The 18,214-nt window shown below is 40.5% G+C and overlaps 1 protein-coding gene across 3 annotated transcripts in view; it reads left to right on the top strand.

Moving 5' to 3' along the window:
* The window catches only part of NARS (asparaginyl-tRNA synthetase), a 16,836-nt gene extending 483 nt beyond the window's left edge, over nt 1–16,353 (top strand). The window contains exons 2-15 of one of the 3 annotated variants that reach the window (XM_005873643.2): nt 780–859; nt 3,104–3,169; nt 3,265–3,357; nt 3,444–3,533; nt 4,512–4,590; nt 5,645–5,715; nt 6,508–6,594; nt 8,348–8,569; nt 8,672–8,871; nt 9,268–9,403; nt 10,177–10,290; nt 13,523–13,654; nt 14,597–14,728; nt 15,257–16,353. In XM_005873643.2, the coding sequence (XP_005873705.1) occupies nt 780–859; nt 3,104–3,169; nt 3,265–3,357; nt 3,444–3,533; nt 4,512–4,590; nt 5,645–5,715; nt 6,508–6,594; nt 8,348–8,569; nt 8,672–8,871; nt 9,268–9,403; nt 10,177–10,290; nt 13,523–13,654; nt 14,597–14,728; nt 15,257–15,388 (1,634 nt within the window). In that variant the 3' untranslated portion in view covers nt 15,389–16,353. Of the gene's footprint in view, nt 1–776; nt 860–3,103; nt 3,170–3,264; nt 3,358–3,443; nt 3,534–4,511; nt 4,591–5,644; nt 5,716–6,507; nt 6,595–8,347; nt 8,570–8,671; nt 8,872–9,267; nt 9,404–10,176; nt 10,291–13,522; nt 13,655–14,596; nt 14,729–15,256 lie in introns of all 3 variants that reach the window. The other 2 variants (XM_005873642.2, XM_014545641.1) reach the window with 2 other exon arrangements.
* Nucleotides 16,354–18,214: the final 1,861 nt, after the last annotated feature.

The raw sequence follows: 18,214 nt of genomic DNA, 5'->3' as shown, positions 1-18,214 counted from the left end.
CTCCCGCCCTGCCCCCCGAAAATCCCGTGATGCGGCTGAGGGAGGCACTGGCGAACCTCACAGGGGACCCCCTCATCGACATCACTCTTCCAAATGATCGCCAGGAAGGCCTTTAGAATTCGAACCGTCTTTCCCAGCCCCCGTTTGTGCTGAGGTTTCCCGGCCCTCCATACGGAGCGGCAGCAAAGAGAAAAGCAAACCTGCTTCCCCGTCAGACTTCTGGCCGCGAGGCCTTCTGCACCGTGTTTCACCCCAGAGCTTCGGGTTCCCTGAGAGACCAGAAGGAACTGGTACCTATTTGACATCTGGGCGCTGACTCTGGGGGACCGGACTTGTCTGTCTGCCTTGATTTCGTCCTCAGTGCAGCCGTCAAGGCGGGCATTGTTTCCTCCCCTATTTTACAGTCAAGGGAATGGGCTTGGGAAGTGAAGGTGCAACATCCCAGGACCCCAGGCTGGTCTGGCCTGCTTCAAAGCCCGTCCTCATGACTGGGAACCCGGGGAGATGGAAGCAGGCTCACGGGTCACTCACGGGATCAAAGTTCGTTTTGAAAAGCTACATGTGCAACTCGTATGTTTTTATGAGATGGATTTCATGGAAACGGGCCTGGGAAAGTAATTGTGATCCATCTTCTTTTGGGCTGTGGCAGTTTTTCACTATAGTAACTCAGCTGCCTGTTCTGTTCACAGAAATAAAGAATGGATGAAGTAGTTGCAGTATGAGATGACTGATAATTATTGTCCAAATGTGTAACTCATTCTCACTTTGTAAAACAGCAGAGCTCTACGTCTCGGATCGAGAGGGAAATGATGCGACAGGTGACGGAACCAAGGAGAAGCCTTTTAAAACCGGTCTGAAGGTAGTGTCTCCTCTCCTAGCAGAGCAGCTTGGCGTGTATGAGTGACTTATGTCAATTATTACGTGACTTGTCAATAATTCATTTCAAGCACTGGGTTTTGAAGAGAGTGTTCAGAAAAAGGAAAGTAAAGATTGTGTGTAGAAATGTAGCTTTAACAGATCTAAGTCTAAGCTTATTTGAACATTTTTAAAATGTCGTCTTTTTTCCTTATGTGGCATTGCATCTTGGAATGTGTCTCTCCAATGAGTCAGATGGCCAGTTTTTTTCAGTTCTTGTTGAAATAATACTCAGCTTCAGGTTAAGGTGTGGGTCGAGAGATCCCTCCGTAGGTAGCCATGGGTTTGCCTGTTGAACTGCAATGTCTGCACCTGCCAGGTAACGAAATGTTAAAGCTCCCTCCTTGGGCAGCCCTAGGAAAAGCTCTGCCCGGACACTTTGTTCTGTGTCATACCTGGCCAATCCCCCTTTGTGTTAGCTATGTTGCAACACTTATTTAGGTTATGATCAAGTGTTCCTCTCCTGGGAGCATTCTCTCTAGTTATGCTTTGGTGTGTTGTACCTAGTTCTTACTTTTTAACTCTTAAAGGAAAATATTTCTCTCATTTCTGGGCTGTTGTGGTGACTTGAGCTCTCCAAACTGACAACACTGTTTAGGTGAATGTTTGCAGAATGTCCCTGTTAGCAAAAGCATGCCATTCTGATTTGGGGAATTACAGTTTGGCTCCTTCAATTTCAGTGATAAAAAAGGAGTGATCAGTAGAGAGTGTCAGGTATTAAGTGAATTCCTAATGATTTGCAAACATCCCTACAAAGTCTGATGGTTAAAAACAGGGGTCCTCAAACTTTTTAAACAGGGGGCCAGTTCACTGTCCCTCAGACCGTTGGAGGGCCGGACTATAATTTAAAAAAAAACTATGAACAAATTCCTATGCACACAGCGGCAGCAAAAACACCCAGCGGGCCCGATAAATGTTTTCAGCGGGCCGAATGTGGCCCGTGGGCCGTAGCTTGAGGACCCCTGGTTAAAAACATGAGTTCTTGGGTGTTTTTTAAAAGGTCCAGGTTTCCCCCTCCTCTGTACCAATCATTGAGTTGGAACTGCTGTTAAAACAGGAGGAAAGGTGTTTTTTAGGTTTGGGAACTATACTTTTAGAAAGCTTTTTGTAAGATTTCGATCTTATGATTGGAGAGAGTAATTCCTTACAATTATTTCTTGGTTGACTTAACAACTTGGGAGAAATTTGAAGTAGTTAATAAAATATTTATGTTTTACATACTTGCAACTATTTTTTTAAAAAAAAGAATATGAATTATAAAATCCTGTATAATAAAAGGCTAATATGCAAATTGTCCCCTCGACCGGGAGTTCAACCCGGAGTTCAACCAGGGGGCTGAACCGTAGGCCAACGGCCAGCAGCCCCTCCCCCCGGCTGGCCCCTACCCGTGCATGAATTCGTGCACCAGGCCTCTAGTATTCAATAACCTCAAAGCTGATGTGTTCCAGTATTAGTGATAGAGGTATTCTACATAAGAGTAATTTTTAAAATTAAATGAAACTTAGCCCTTTGTGTTCTTAGCCATTATTTTGTTGCTAGAGTTTCAGAATTGGCTTATCTGTTCCTTAGCCAGGATTAATCATTTAGATGTGATCTGTAACTGGCTTTTGCTATCATCTGTCTCCTCTATTGTCAGCATTACTCCCTCTGGCCCCTGTGCCACTTAAAATCTGTTGCTTCTAGTCTACTTGTGGCTGGGAAACTCTATATTATGTCACTGAACTTGCTAGAATTGTTGCAAAAGGACCCGAGAGCTAAAAAAAAAAAAGGTTCTTAGTACTTCAACCAGTCGATCTATCACTATTGACTTTCAACTCTTGGGGTCTCTTCTTGGCTCTTGATTATGTTCTAGACCAGTGATGGCGAACCTATGACACGCCTGTCAGAGGTGACACACGAACTCATTTTTTTGGTTGATTTTTCTTTGTTAAATGGCATTTAAATATATAAAATAAATATCAAAAAAATAAGTCTTTGTTTTACTATGGTTGCAAATATCAAAACATTTCTATATGTGACACGGCACCAGAGTTAAGTTAGGGTTTTTCAAAATGCTGACACGCCGAGCTCAAAAGGTTCGCCATCACTGTTCTAGACTGTTGAAGTTGCCTCATAATTACCGTGTTATTTTGATCTCAAATATTGTACAATGTTAAGGATATTTTCTTTTTCTCTCTCCCCATCCAAGGCTTTGATGACAGTGGGAAAAGAACCATTTCCTACCATTTACGTAGATTCACAAAAAGAAAATGAGGTAGGGTGAACGAAAACCTTTGCAGAATTTTATTTTCTGAGTATTCCTCAGAACATAGAGGTCTTGAAAAACTAAATATCTATTCTTCTCTCTAGCGGTGGGATGTTATTTCTAAATCACAGATGAAGAACATTAGGAAAATGTGGCATAGGGAACAAATGAAGAGTGAATCCCGGGAAAAGAAAGAGGTGAGCAATGAATTCACAACTGAGAACATTTGAAAAGTTAGAACACTAGGAACCGTGTTAACAAATTGCTTTATCATTAAAATTAGGCAGAAGACAATTTGAGAAGAGAAAAGAACCTGGAAGAAGCAAAGAAGATTACCATTGGAAACGATCCAAGTCTTCCAGAGCCAAAATGTGTAAGTGTGACGTGTGTTGTCACAAACACGGCAAACTGTTATTTGTGTCTGAGGGCCCTGCCGCGAGGTTTGTCCCTTTGCATTGTCCGTCTTTCCTTTCCTTGTACAAGAAGGGATAGAGAGAAGTAATGTTTTATAGTTTTGCGGCTGGTGGTTCTTTTGGGGTTCATTTTCTCTTTTTTTAAATATTTTTATTGATTTCAGAGAGGAAGGGAGAGGGAGAGAGAGAGAAACATCAATGATGAGAGAGAATTATTGATTGGCTGACTCCTGCAAGTCCTAGGCTGGGAATCGAGCCCACAACCTGGGCATGTGCCCTGACCAGGAATTGAACTGTGACCTCCTGGTTCATAGGTTGATGTTCAACCACTGATCCATGCCAGTCAGACAGGATTTTTTAAATACAAAATTTTGTGATTTTATGAAATTGGATTCCTTCTCTATTCTTTCTAGAACAGGATGCTGGCCTCTGGGCATGCGTAGATTTCAGACAGTTCTGATTGCTGATGAACTGCCATATTTTCCCTGTTTTCTTAGTGAGGAAGCTGTTTTCTTGGCTGTATTCACCATCCCCTTTACTCATCTCTCTATTCTCCTTCATCCCCCAAACAGAAAGCTAGCTAGCCTTTGTTAACTTCTACCTCCCAGAATGTCTGGAGGGACTGTGAGGTCAGGGAAAGGGCTCCGTGTGGATTTGGGTTATTGCTATTGTGAATTCATGTACTCGCTGATTTTCTGTAGCCATAGCTGAAATTCTGGGTGTTTCTCACAGTTGGTTTTGCACTAAGAGAAAGGTTTTTTTTAACCACGCAGTATGGTGAAGTTTTCTGGTTCTAACCTGCAGTAAAGTTACTAATCTGTAGTTTTGCACCATTTTTGAAATTTTAACGCTTTACTGTCATCCATCTAATATTAGTGAAAAATTGATATGTGATAAATGACACGGTTAGTGAAATGTTATTTATTTTAATTTGACAGGTGAAGATTCATGCATTAGAAGGATATAGAGGCCAAAGAGTTAAAGTGTTTGGCTGGGTCCATAGGCTGCGAAGGCAAGGTAAATGGCATAGCTTTCCTTTTCTCTCTTTTATTTTTAAATATCCCTGGTCTTAGATGAAGAGTAATGTAAAAACATTTACTTGGAAATATTTCGATTTTTGGATGCTAGTTTTTTAAAGGAGATAGTGACTTATTCAATATGACTATTAAAAGTTTTTTACATTTACTTGGAAATATTTCGATTTTTGGATGCTAGTTTTTTAAAGGAGATAGTGACTTATATCCTAAATTTGTTCTTATTCAATATGACTATTAAAAGTTTTTAAAAAATTTAAATGCTCTTTAACTGTAAGCAATCACAGTGATCAGAAGGTGTCCAATAAATATTTGTGTAGTTGAACTTAGTTTTTTAATGAAAAGCAGGAAGTGGAGAGCCAAATCTGAAACTTACTGATGGTAGAACTCGTGACACTTATGAGTAGTATATTTGCATTCTGCTTCTACTGATATTTTGTTTTCTCTTTCTATTTTTATAACTTTATAACACGTGTTTTATTGTAAGTGGTTATCAAATCCTTCGTAAAAAGAAATGGGACATTTGCCCTGGCTGGGTGGCTCAATTGGTTGACCGTCGTCCTGAAAACCAAAAGGTTGTGGGTTGATTCCTGATCAGCACATACCTGGGTTGCAAGTTCGATCCCTAGTCTGAGCGTGTAGGGGAGGCAACCAATCAATGTTCTCACATCGATGTTTTTCTCTCTTTTTCTCTAAAAACATATCCTTGGGTGAAGGTTCATTTAAAAAGGGCGAGATGTAAATAAGAAAAAATGATTCTTTACCACGGTGTTTCTGCACCTCGCGCCTAGTGCACAGTCCATTAGGCATTGCTGGGGCTTCAGCGGCTAATAGGACTAATCCCTCATCTCATGTTGCTTACTGTCTGCTTTCCCTTGGTTGCGTGGGTCATGAGGATCACATGGGATTTGAAAGTACAATTAAGAAGATAACGTGCTTTACAAATACTGAGTAGTGATATAACCAGGGACACTTCAGAGGAAGGGCAGCCCCTGGGAGGTCTGAACTTTCAATACATTTCTCTTTCTCACTTTCAGGAAAGAACTTAATGTTTCTGGTGTTGCGGGATGGTACAGGGTATCTTCAGTGTGTCTTGTCAGATGATTTGGTAAATATTTTCTCTTACTTGTGGTTAAAATTTCGATTTTTTTCAGTAGCTTCCTTTATTGTTAGTTTTTGAAATTTTAACTGTTATTATGGAAAACATTTATTTGTTGGGGAAAAACTGGTTGTTTGTCCTGTGGAATTTCTCTGGATTTGGTCAATTGCATACGCTGGATGTTAAGTCTAATCATATGTATCTATCTATATAATTTTTATATATGTATATATGTGTATATATATATATATATGTTATTTATATAGATATATAGATATTTGGCACCACTATTTCATGGGCAAAGCTCTTCCAATTGCATATTGTGAAACACATAATGTCTGGTTGGTTTTTTGTTTTTATGTTTTTGTGTGGTTTTTTTTTTATGAATTGTGGGCTCGGGTGTTGGTAGCCTGGTCCCTCCCTCCATTACAAAGTTCCCCATCACTTTTCTTCTAATGATTTTAACAAGTATTGGTGATCATAGCTCATATTGACTCTATTATTTTAACAGTCTGAATTTCAAATAAAAATGAATTTTTCAAATATTTTTAAGAGATGTGGGCTAATGTCATTTATGCCTATGTATGTATGTAAAGTATCTATTTACATAAATGTGTATATTTATATAGAGATAAATCTTTTATAAAAATAGCTATTCTTTATTAATATTAAAAATTGATGACCATCTTATTTTACTAGTTTTGGACCAGATAATTTGTAAATAATCCCCTTTGTTTTCTATACGTTAGAATATTTTAATGTAAATGTGAATAACTAAGTTTGAACTTGATCTTTTTATAGTGTCAGTGTTACAATGGAGTAGTCTTGTCCACTGAGAGTAGTGTTGCAGTGTACGGAATGCTAAATCTTACCCCAAAGGGCAAACAGGTGAGTGGATTGACTTTCTCACTGGGTGAATAGCTGTTTGCTTGTATTCCAATTCGTACTTTTGGTATTTGGCATATAAACACACAAATATGATGCAGTTGCTAAATTTAGTATGCCTTTTCCTTTTCCTGTGAAATCCCACTGTACAGCTCAGAAGATATAACAAATTCAGGGATATCCAACCTTATAGAATTCCTGAATAATCCTCATGGACCATAATATAGCCACTTTGCTGTGGGTGTGTGAATAACTTTTCAGCTAGGTGGAAATAAAAATTTAATCCAAGAAATTTCAGGAAAGAACAGTAATCTAAATCGAAAATTTTTGGATAGAATTTGAGAACCTCTTAAAAAAGTTAAATATAACTGATATGCAGAAAGATATTTGCTCCCTAGCCAACAGGCACATAACCTGTACCAGTTACAGTTACTTGTTAGTAATTATTGCTCAAGTAACTACTACTGCGGTTATATTCCTTGGCTGGGAAAGAAAACAAAGGTGACATACTAACCACCAGAGGGAGCCCCTAGATTCTACCTACTAGACTAGAAATACTGATTAAAGAGTCAGAGCTCATGTAAAAGAAGAACCTGTATTTAGAGTGAATATCTGATCCAAGTTCCCTGGATTTTCCTTGGAATTAATGTGATTGGGAAATGGAGTGATTGTTGTGATGCTACTTGCTTCCAATGTTTGGCACGAAGAAAATTATGTATTCCTTAATCTGTGGCTTCTAAAATGAATTGTTTTTAATGGAATTATCAGGGAGAATTTGAACTTTTACTATATATATGTTCCAAGGAGAAACAGCTTGTAGTAAAATCTTTGCATTTAAAGAGCTTTTCAATGTGAGTATTGTGTTACTTTCAATTATTGGTAAAGGCTAGAAAGATATACCAAAATGTTAATAGTAGTAGTTACTCCAAGTTGTGGGATTATAGTTTTATTTTTTACTTTGTGCTTTCTAATTTTTCAAAAACTTGTATGTGAATTAACTCCGAAAGGAATATTAAATATATCAATATAAAATTGAATTATTGGGTCTGTTAGAAAGGTAGGCTAATAATGATGAGATTTTTAGAAATAGCTTACCAAAAATTTTGTAATCAAGTAAAAACTCAAAGTGCTTGCTGCAGGACAACCAGTAAGTCGAGTGACAAGGAATTGGGGTAAGGAAAGCAACTTTATTCGGAAGCCAGTAAGCAGAGGAGAAGGCAGACTAGCGTCCTCAAGAACCATCTTGAGAAAGTACAGAATTCAGTCATCTTATGTCAGGGGACAGGGGAAAACAGGAGGGGTTTAAAGTCAAGAGGTGGTTGATGACTGCAGATGCCTGGATGCCAGGAAGGGCCCAAGGGAGTGGTGAAAATTCTTTGCTTTTGTTCGGCAAACTTCAGTTGTCTTGGTCCCACTCACAAGATTCCTGTAAATTTTTTTATAAACTTTTTTTTTTTTTTTTACATACCTTCCTTATCTCTTTGGGGAAGTTGTGGCCAGCAGGGAGGTTGTTTGAGTAATTTCTAGGCTACAGGTTAGATCCTTGAATGATTAGCATATCTGTGTGCAGGACTAAGCAGAAGATTCTAACCCACATGTCATGGGACCTGGCAGGTTCGAGCAATGTGGTGTCAGAAAGATCATTAGACTCTATTACATTTTGACATAAATTAAAATCTTTACTACTACTACTGTAAATTTTTTGTTTCATTCTCCTTCCCTTTCATTCCCCCCCTCCTTTTTTAAAAAAATGTAGGCTCCTGGGGGCCATGAGCTGAGTTGCGACTTCTGGGAACTGGTTGGCTTGGCCCCTGCTGGAGGAGCTGATAACTTGATCAACGAAGAGTCTGACGTTGACGTCCAGCTCAACAACAGACACATGATGATCCGAGGAGAAAACATGTCCAAAATCCTGAAAGCTCGCTCCATGGTCACCAGGTGCTTTAGAGATCACTTCTTTGATAGGGGGTACTGTGAAGTAAGTGTGCACTCATCTCTTGCAAATGATACCTTTGGCCATTCTTCAACTTGAGTAGAGGTGCTCACAGTGGGCTTTCTTTACTCCTTTCCGTTTGAACAGGTTACTCCTCCAACATTAGTGCAAACTCAAGTGGAAGGTGGTGCTACACTCTTCAAGCTTGACTATTTTGGAGAAGAGGCATTTTTGACTCAGTCCTCTCAGTTGTACCTGGAGACCTGCATTCCAGCTCTGGGGGATGTTTTTTGTATTGCACAGTCATACAGGGCAGAACAATCCAGAACAAGAAGGCACCTGGCTGAGTATGAATTGTCTTTTTATTTTAAAAATTTTAAAAATAATTGTTTAGAAAAGCAATTTTTATGTAATCAAAGGATGCCTATGTAAATGTGGTGGTATGTTAAGAGGATATATGAAGAGCAGTTGAATAAATTAATTGAAACCGTGTAAAAAATTTGCCTCTTAGGCCATAGCTAGCTAAGGCCTTCCTTTTACTTGGCCTTGATCCTTTATGTGTTAAGGAATAAACAAAAATTAATTATTTAAAGGGGGAAGGTAGGTGTGTGCTAAAACTAATTTGCAGATTTAGCAAGGATGGAATTTTACTTTTCTGGACAGTTTCCCAATGTTAAAATCCTTGTATGAGAGAAACTTAGTAGAAACGAAGAGCAGCTCTGAGCTAGTGTCTCGTTCTTCAGATACACTCACGTGGAGGCAGAGTGCCCTTTCCTGACCTTTGAAGAGCTCCTGAACCGGTTGGAGGACTTGGTTTGTGACGTGGTAGATAGAGTCTTGAAATCACCCGCAGCAAGCATAGTGTATGACCTCAATCCGGTAGGTCTAGTGTTTTATGGGAATACAAAATTATGATTTCTTTTCTGGAAGTCAATGTTGTTTTCACCCTCAGTATTTATAGATTAAATGGGTTGGCGAGCTTTGAAGTAAATGGCTAATAGTTGCCACTTCTCCACACTACTTCAAAAGTAACTAACCAAGAATGTGCAAACAGCTTCAAACATACAGGTACATACACAAAGAAGAGATAAGATCATCTGTGGCTTTGTTTTTGTTAGGGACACATTGACTGGACCACATAATAAGCAACATAGTTGGTGCTCAGTGACTGCTGCATTTCAGTAAAAGTAGAATCACCTTTGGAAATATCAGCAATATATAACTTCACACCAATGGTTTCAGGGAATAATGAGTTTGCCGGAGTTAGTTTATACTCATGTGTATTACCACAAAGATTCCAGTTATGTAATCACCAGTAGTCAGTTCCACTCATCTCCCCCTCAATCAGAGCCTGCAGAACGTTTGAAACCTCTTTTATCTAATGCTTTTTTGACATCCCTTTCAGAGAGTACTTTAAAAGTGGAAGCATTTAAAATGAAAGTGTTTTTATATTCATGCATTAAAAAAATAATTGCCAATAATTTAATAACATTTTAACTTAGGAAGAAGTTCATATGTTTTTCTTTTTAGGAATGTCCACATTGATTTTTAGTCTGAAATAATATTTTACAATGATACTAAGTAGTTTTTCTTAAAATGGGAATTTTAGTGTTAATGGTTTCTTTCTATACACTGTATTTTTCCTTCTGTAGAACTTCAAGCCCCCCAAGCGGCCTTTCAAACGGATGAACTATTCAGATGCTATTGTGTGGCTCAAAGAACACAATATAAAGAAAGAAGATGGAACTTTCTATGAGTTTGGAGAGGTTTGTATTCCTTTCTAATCATTGTTTCAAAGGCGGTATTGTGCTTAAGTGGATTGCTACTTCTGCTTAATTAACCAGTGATGCCGGAGGCATCTGCTTGCCATCAAATCAATGGTAACTGAACCTTCTAGGATGGCTGATGATTCATTGACTTAATAGATGTAGAGTAAGCCTTAGAACAGTGCCTTTCTGTAGCGTTCAATAAATATTAGCAAGTTTTTAGCCTTCACACCTCATCCGTTGCCTCTCTTCTCTTCTTCCATGATCAGTCATGAGCTTGGTTGTAATTCTCTAGGCTGGCAGGATGCCTCAGAAAGTTGTAAACTGTAAATTTACTGCAAAATGTTAGCATCTATACTAATAATAGAGGAATATGCAAGTTGTCCAGGACGCTGTCATAGTAACGACCGAACAGCAGGCTGCATTGGGTGACCAGGCTGGCAGGAGGGTTAGTGAGGGATGACCAAATGACTGAACAGCAGGCTGTGTAGGGCGACCAGGCCGGCAGGGGGGTTAGTGAGGGACGACCAAACGTCTGAATAGCAGGCTGCGTGGGGTGACCGGGCCAGCAGCGGGGGCAATTGGGGGCGACCAGGTCGGCAGAGGGGCAGTTGAGGGTGACCAGGCCGGCAGCGGGAGGCAGTTGGGGGGCGACCAGGCCGGTGGGGGGGCAATTAGGGGTGATCAGGCAGGCAGAGGTGGTTAGGGGTGATCAGGCTTGCAGGGGGTGCAGTTAGAGGCAATCAGGCAGGCGGGCAGGTAAGCAGTTAGGAGCCAGTGGTCCCAGATTGTGAGTCAGTCACCCCCCTGAGGGGTCCCAGATTGGAGAAGATGCAGGCTGGGCTGAGGGGACACCCCTCCCCCTCCCCCTATGCACGGGCACTGGGTCTCTAGTGTATATATATTTGTTTTGTTTGTCTGGAGAAAGTATCTGGCTTTGCAAAAAGGATCCCTCCCCTCAAAACAGTAAATCAAAACTCCTTAATGTGGAGGGGATTCAAAGAAGAAAATAGCCGCTGGTTAAAATGCAAAACCAAGAGAAGCCTTGATAAGGACGGTGGCCTGGGGCCCCAGGTAAACTGAGTGGGTATCGGCTTGGGGTGTAAATTATTTGTTTGTTAAATTTTTATTTATTGATTTGAGAGAGAGAGAGAGAGAGAGAGAGAGAGAGACATCGATTTGTTTTTCTACTTATTTATGAATTCATTGGTTGATTCTTGTATGTGCCCTGACTGGGGATTGAACCCACAACTTTGGCATATCAGGATAGTGCTCTAACCAACTGAGCTGCCAGGGTGAGGGTATAAATTGTTAACATGATTCTAAGCCCTCTTTCCTGTGCATTTAACCATTCCTTGTATAATATTTGCAAATCCAACTGTTCTACAGAGGAAATGTAACTACTGCTAGCTAGAGGTTTGTTTGTTTTTAGAAGGAATTTATAGAGAGGACAAACAGTAGACTTGACCTATGTAAATTACTCTTAATGTTTCATGAATTCAATTGATGATGTATAATAGAATTTTGTACTGAAGATTTTAGAACTGTTAGCCAAGCGGTGTGACTGAGTGGAGAGAATACAAGTTTTGGAGTAAGAAGGCTTCCCAGGTGGGCTTAGCTCCCACCTCTGTCCTCACTGCTGTATAACTGCAGGCCAGTGACCCTGCTCCCTGGTTCCTTACCTCTGATGTGGAGGTAACATCCACTTTGCAAAGTCGTGAAGACTCAGTGAGCAAAATGCCTAGAGCAGTGGTTCTCAACCTTCCTAATGCCGTGATCCTTTAATACAGTTCCTCACGTTGTGGTGACCCCCAATTTCATTGTTACAAATTGAACATAATTAAAGCATAGTGATTAATCACAAAAACAATATGTAATTATATATGTGTTTTCCAATGGTCTTAGGCGACCCCTGTGAAAGGGTCGTTTGACCCCCAAAGGGTGTGCGACCCACAGGTTGAGAACCGCTGGCCTAGAGGGTCCCTGGCACAGGAAGTGCTAAGGACATGCCAGTCCTTACTCTACACCCATACACATGAGGATGCTACAGTAGATAAACTTCTAAAGACTTTTGGAAAAGACTCCTTTTCCTTCAATTAAATCTTATGCAGAACTCTAGGGTGCAAAGTAGCTAGAAGCTGAGAAACCAGAGCTCTCCCACTCACCTCCCATCTCTCTGTACTTTAGAGGGCACAGGGCTCGAGGGACTAGAGCTTGGAAACAGGTGGGCCAGGTGATTGCTAAGCTCCCCTTCAGTTCCTACACTAAACAAATCAGTGCGTCTTGTCCAGTTCTTTCTTCAGTTTTTATTGGGACAGGAGTTTTCAGTGGAATTTATGTGTGGTTTACTGAAGGATGTTTGAGAGAGAAACTGATTCATCATCATCTAACAAATCTTGCCTAACTATTCCAGGTGTGGTTACACTTAAAATTTGACATTGGCTATTTGTCTTATGATGGTGTCTTACTATCATTGAAGGTACACAGATTTATTATTATAGGAAAGAAGTGCAGATACTAGGAGAGTTTAAAGATTATTATTGTTTTTGTTTGTTTGTTTTCATTGATTTCAGAGAGGAAGGGAGAGGGAGAGAGAGGATAAGAATATCAATGATGAGAGAGAATCATTGATTGGCTGCCTCCTGCACGCCCCACACTGGGGATCAAGCCCACAACCTGGGCAGGTGCCCTGACCGGGAATCGAATGTGACCTCCGGTTCATAGGTCAACGCTCAACCACTGAGCCTCTCCAGCCAGGCAAAAGATTGTTGTTATTAATAACATACACTGTGTGTATATCGGTGATATTCTGGAACATTCACTAATTATCATGTGTCTTATGGGATGAAATGGACCATGTCTGCTTCAGAGCTAGATAAAACTAGCCATTGACAAAATGAGCAATATCTAGTCACAGTGATAATGACTTGGGTGGGGGTTTTTTGCTTGTTTTTTTGGGGGGGGGGGGTCATTCCTCAAGCAGCATGGCACATGAGCTGTATTGTAGAAGGATGCAGATCATTTTATAGTTTATTTAATAACTGGGTTTTTAAAATATATTTATTTGTTTTTTAAAGAAATTGTCCCTTACCCTGTGTGTCTGGGTGATGGTGGGTATGTATTCTTCCTGTGTTGCATTAAGAAGAGGAAGGGTAGCTACTAGGTGAAAGAGCTGCTTCTGTCTTGTTGCATTTAGAGCTGTAAATGTTAATAAAGTCTTGTCCAACCTCAGGATATCCCTGAAGCTCCTGAGAGACTGATGACGGACACCATTAATGAGCCCATCCTGCTGTGTCGATTTCCTGTGGAGATCAAGTCCTTCTATATGCAGCGCTGTCCTGAGGATTCCCGCCTCACTGAATCTGTCAGTTGTGATTCGAACAGTATTAATAATTTTGCTTTTTAAGGGGGTGGAGACTGTTATTGGGATAATATACAGCTCATGGCAAATACTTCATTATAAATCTAGAATGACATTTTTTTAAGAAGTTTTTTTTTGTCCTCTAATGAATTTACTTTGTTAAATTACAGAATTTGAATATTTGCTTTTTGCATGATCATAGTACTCCTTTAGCTATAGGACAGGGGTGGGCAACCCCTGGCACGCATGCCAAACATGGCCCGCGAGTAACTTTTGCTGCCACGGAAAACCCTCTCTTATAATCTTCCATTTACAATTTTTTTCTTAATATGGACTTTTTTATTTTTCAGATAAATTCAGTGTACATGCATCTTAGATAAATAAATAACGTATACATGTTTACATAACATGTATACATTAAAAAATGTATTTTTCATCATCACATACTGTGTTTTTGTCGCTCAAATGAATTTTATTATTTCTTCAAGGTTCTTCACATACGTACACCTTAAGAGATATCAAGTAGGCATAACATGTTCTCAAAAAATTAGGGTTGGCACGCAGAAGAATTTTGAGTCAGATTTTGCTGGTTTTGGCACGCACTCACAAAAAAGGTTGCCCACCCCTGCTATAGGAACTTAATTGTGATTTTCTTTTTCTTTTTTCTTAATATATTTTTATTGATTTCAGAGAGAAAGAGAACATCAATGATGAGAGAGAATCATTGATCAGCTGCCTCCTGCACACCCTTTACTGGGGATCAAGCCCGCAACCGGGCATGTACCCTTGACCAGAATCGAACCCAGGACCCTTCAGTCCACAGGCCAACACTCCATTCACTGAGCCAAACCTGCTAGGGCTTAATTGTGATTTTCATTTAAACTGTAGAGCAGTGTCATGACTGATAGCCTGTCGTAACTGCATTTGATTTACTTGTTGTTAAAGGTCGACGTGTTGATGCCCAATGTTGGCGAGATTGTGGGAGGCTCCATGCGTATCTGGGATAGTGAAGAAATCCTGGCAGGTTATAAAAGGGAAGGAATTGACCCCACACCCTATTACTGGTACACAGATCAGGTAGAAACAATTTTTCAAATACTCTTTACATTTTTTTATTGTAGTAGTTTTGTATAAATTGAAATTTAAAAGGTGATGATTCAGGATGGAACTTTAGGATTTAAAGAACTTTATTCAGTTTCATGATTATAACAATGTGTCATGTGAATATTGCTAGTTTTGGTTTTGGCTAATAATATGTTAACTTCATTTGAAACCCTATTTAACTGCTGGCCTTGCTCATCGCTACTGAGCTTTTAAACATTTGTCATTGGATCTGACCAATATCTAGTGCTATCTTTCATTTTCCTCTTATAACCAAAGACATTGACTTGGCTTTAAAGTTTGAAATCTCTTCTTTCCAAGGTAGCACTTAATCCCTGTTTTATTTTCCATACCAAATTATGTCTTCACATGTGTTCCATGAAGGTATTTAGATTAAGGGTTGAATTCTTAACCACAATAAGCTAACTCATTTCACAGTAGAAAATTTTAACTATTTTAGGAAAAACTGTAAATTAAGCATATTCCTCTCTCTTTTTTAAACAGAGAAAATATGGTACCTGCCCTCATGGAGGCTATGGCTTGGGCTTGGAACGATTCTTGACCTGGATTCTGAATAGGTATCACATCCGAGATGTATGCTTATACCCTCGCTTTGTCCAGCGCTGCAAGCCGTAACCGGTGCCTCCTGAAGCACGAAGGCCAGCACACGGTTCCTGAGAGCAACAGACTGCCTCGTCCAAAAGAACAAAAAGCCAAGATCTTCCCTTTTTTATTCTATAGGGATATGTCTGGTTCTGTTTTCCCCTTTTGTTTTTTGTTTTCCTGCTACCACAGAAAGCAATCCAAAACACTGGAACATACAGTAAAGTGACATTGATGTTGCCATTTTAAGAAAAAATATCCATTACAAAATTGAGAAATACGTGGCATGTAACTGCTATTATGAATATATTTCAGCATTTTATGTAATTATAGGTTATAATCTTTGCACCTGTATACCATATATATAATTAAACAGTTTTTAATTATGGTCTAAGACATTCCAGTTACTTAAGATTTTTGTCCTTTTAATTATAACTGAAATTCTTTAATTTGTATCATTTTATTGTATCAATGGATTAAACATCTTGGGAAGATTGACACTATGGTGTAAAAATTTGCTAGTATTAGAACAGAGTATAATTTAACAATAGATGCTGGAATAAAATGAATAGCCTCTTGCATCATTATTAATCTTTTCTAAATCCGTGTAGCTGCTTGTAATTCTGAGGCATACGGATTGATATGGAAGAACTTGTAAAAATGGAACTGTCTTAATTTGAAGAGCAAAATTTTTTTTCAATGCTTCAGTGAACAGCATCCTTTCTAGCATTAATTTAAATTAAGGGAGACTGGTCTTCCCTCTTTCCTGGTAGTTCCTAAATAACTAAGAATAAGTTCCCAAAGAATTTGCACATAGAATCTTACAACTGTTAAGTGACTGAGTCATCCTCATATCTCATCTGTACTCCCTTATTAACTCTCAGCAGGCTTTTTGAATGGCTTTGTTTCAGATTTGGTTAATTTCTCCCCCAAAATGCATGTCATGTATTCTCAGGTTGTATTCTCAGCAATCAATAAATGGATACACATAAAAACTCTTTGCTGGCTTAATTTTTTTAAAGCTGAACATTTCTGTCTCACATTAGTTCATGTATTTGCATTTTTTTATCTTTTAGTAGAGGCCCAATGCATGAAAATTCGTGCACTCGAGGGGGTCCCTCAGCTCGGCCTGCACTCTCTCACAATCCAGGACCCCTCGGGTAGGGTCCCTAAGCCTGCTGAGATCCGGGCCTATTGGGGCTTTCCTTCCCCGGGCTGCAGGCAGCTGACCCCACCCCCACCACTGCCATTGCTTTCCTTCTGTGCAGCACTGCTCCCCCACCCCGCTCCCCTGCCACTGGTAGCCTCCCTCTGCAGGCGACAGGCATGGGGTGCAATGGCTTGGCAGGCCTGGGCCTCCCTCTGTTGGGCGATCGCTGGCCAGCTGCACACCTGCTATAGAGTCACCGCCAGTGGCCTGGGCCTCCCTCTTTCTTTGCTGGGGGACGGGGCCAGCTCTGCGAGGGGCCATCTGCCTACCTGATCGCCCCTAACCGCTGGCCTGCCTGTCTGATCACCCCTAACCACTCTGCCTGCCTGCCTGATCGCCCCTAACTGCTTGCTGGGGGCAGGGCCAGCCCTACAAGGGGCCGTCTGCTTACCTGATTGCCCCTAACCACTTGCCTGCCTACCTGATCACCCCTCACTGCTGGTCTGCCTACCTGATCACCCCTAACCACTTGCTTGGGGGTGGGGCCAGCCCAGTGAGGGGCCATGGTGGTTCTGGTCTCTGGTCATTCCGGTCATTACGCTTATGGTGGCTGGCCTTTTATTATATAGGATTTTTCGTGTGTGTATAATTTTATGATACCAAGTTAGATATTACTAAATTTAGTAGGTATTGCTAATATTTGCGGTAATGAAAAGGAATGATTTTTATTTATTTATTTTTAAATATATTTTATTATTTACAGAGAGAAAGGAAGAGGGATAGAGAGTTTGAAACATCGATGAGAGAGAAACATCGATCAGCTGCCTCCTGCACCCCTCCTGGGCCTCCTGGGGATGTGCCTGCAACCAAGGTACATGCCCTTGACGGGAATCGAACCTGGTACCCTTTAGTCCACAGGCCGACGCTCTGTCCACTGAGCCAAACCGGTTAGGGCAAAAAGGAATGATTTTTAAAAATTAGATGTAGGTCCTAGCTACATCTTTTTATAATTTTTTGTGTGCATTATTTTTGAACACATTAAATTGTATCCTGTTCTGCAGTCAGTGAAATGACAGAAGGAAATGTGGCATTTGCAGTGTATTTGGCCTATACCGTTAAATAAAAAATACTTGTAAGAATGTGAATGATTTGATTCAAGTAGGCAATTCATTTGATCACAATTTAGGTGGAGGGGTAAGATTCAATTGTCCTAAATTTTAATTGTGTAAATTAATTGAGAATTATAAATACTGAGGGAGAGCCGTGGGGTTAGATGAGGTAGGAAGTCAAGGTCATTGCAACATCAGGCCAATGAATTGAGCCCAGTGAGCAGCAAACCTTACAGAGGTGGGCTTTCATTCCCTTCACTGTGTGGCTGTGGTCCAGGTGTCACAACTCCCACATCCCTGCCAAGTGTCCAGCACACAGACACCCTGGTTCTGAGCCCCTGCTCTCGTGGCACTCTCCTCTCACTGGGCTTTTATTTCTCAATTAGAGGCCCGGTGCACGAATTCATGCACGGGTGGGGCCCTTGGCCTGGCCAGGATTGGGGCCGATCGGGGTCGGTGGGGGTGAGGGGGAAGGACCGCGGGAGGTTGGCTGTAGGAGTGCACTGACCACCAGGGGGCAGCTCCTGCATTGAACGTCTGCCCCCTGGTGGTCAGTGCGCATCATAGCGATAGGTCATTCAGTTGCTTAGGCTTTTTAAA

Source organism: Myotis brandtii, unplaced genomic scaffold (assembly GCF_000412655.1).
Source record: "Myotis brandtii unplaced genomic scaffold, ASM41265v1 scaffold416, whole genome shotgun sequence".
NCBI lineage: Eukaryota > Metazoa > Chordata > Mammalia > Chiroptera > Vespertilionidae > Myotis > Myotis brandtii.
This window is presented reverse-complemented; position numbering and strand designations above follow the sequence as displayed.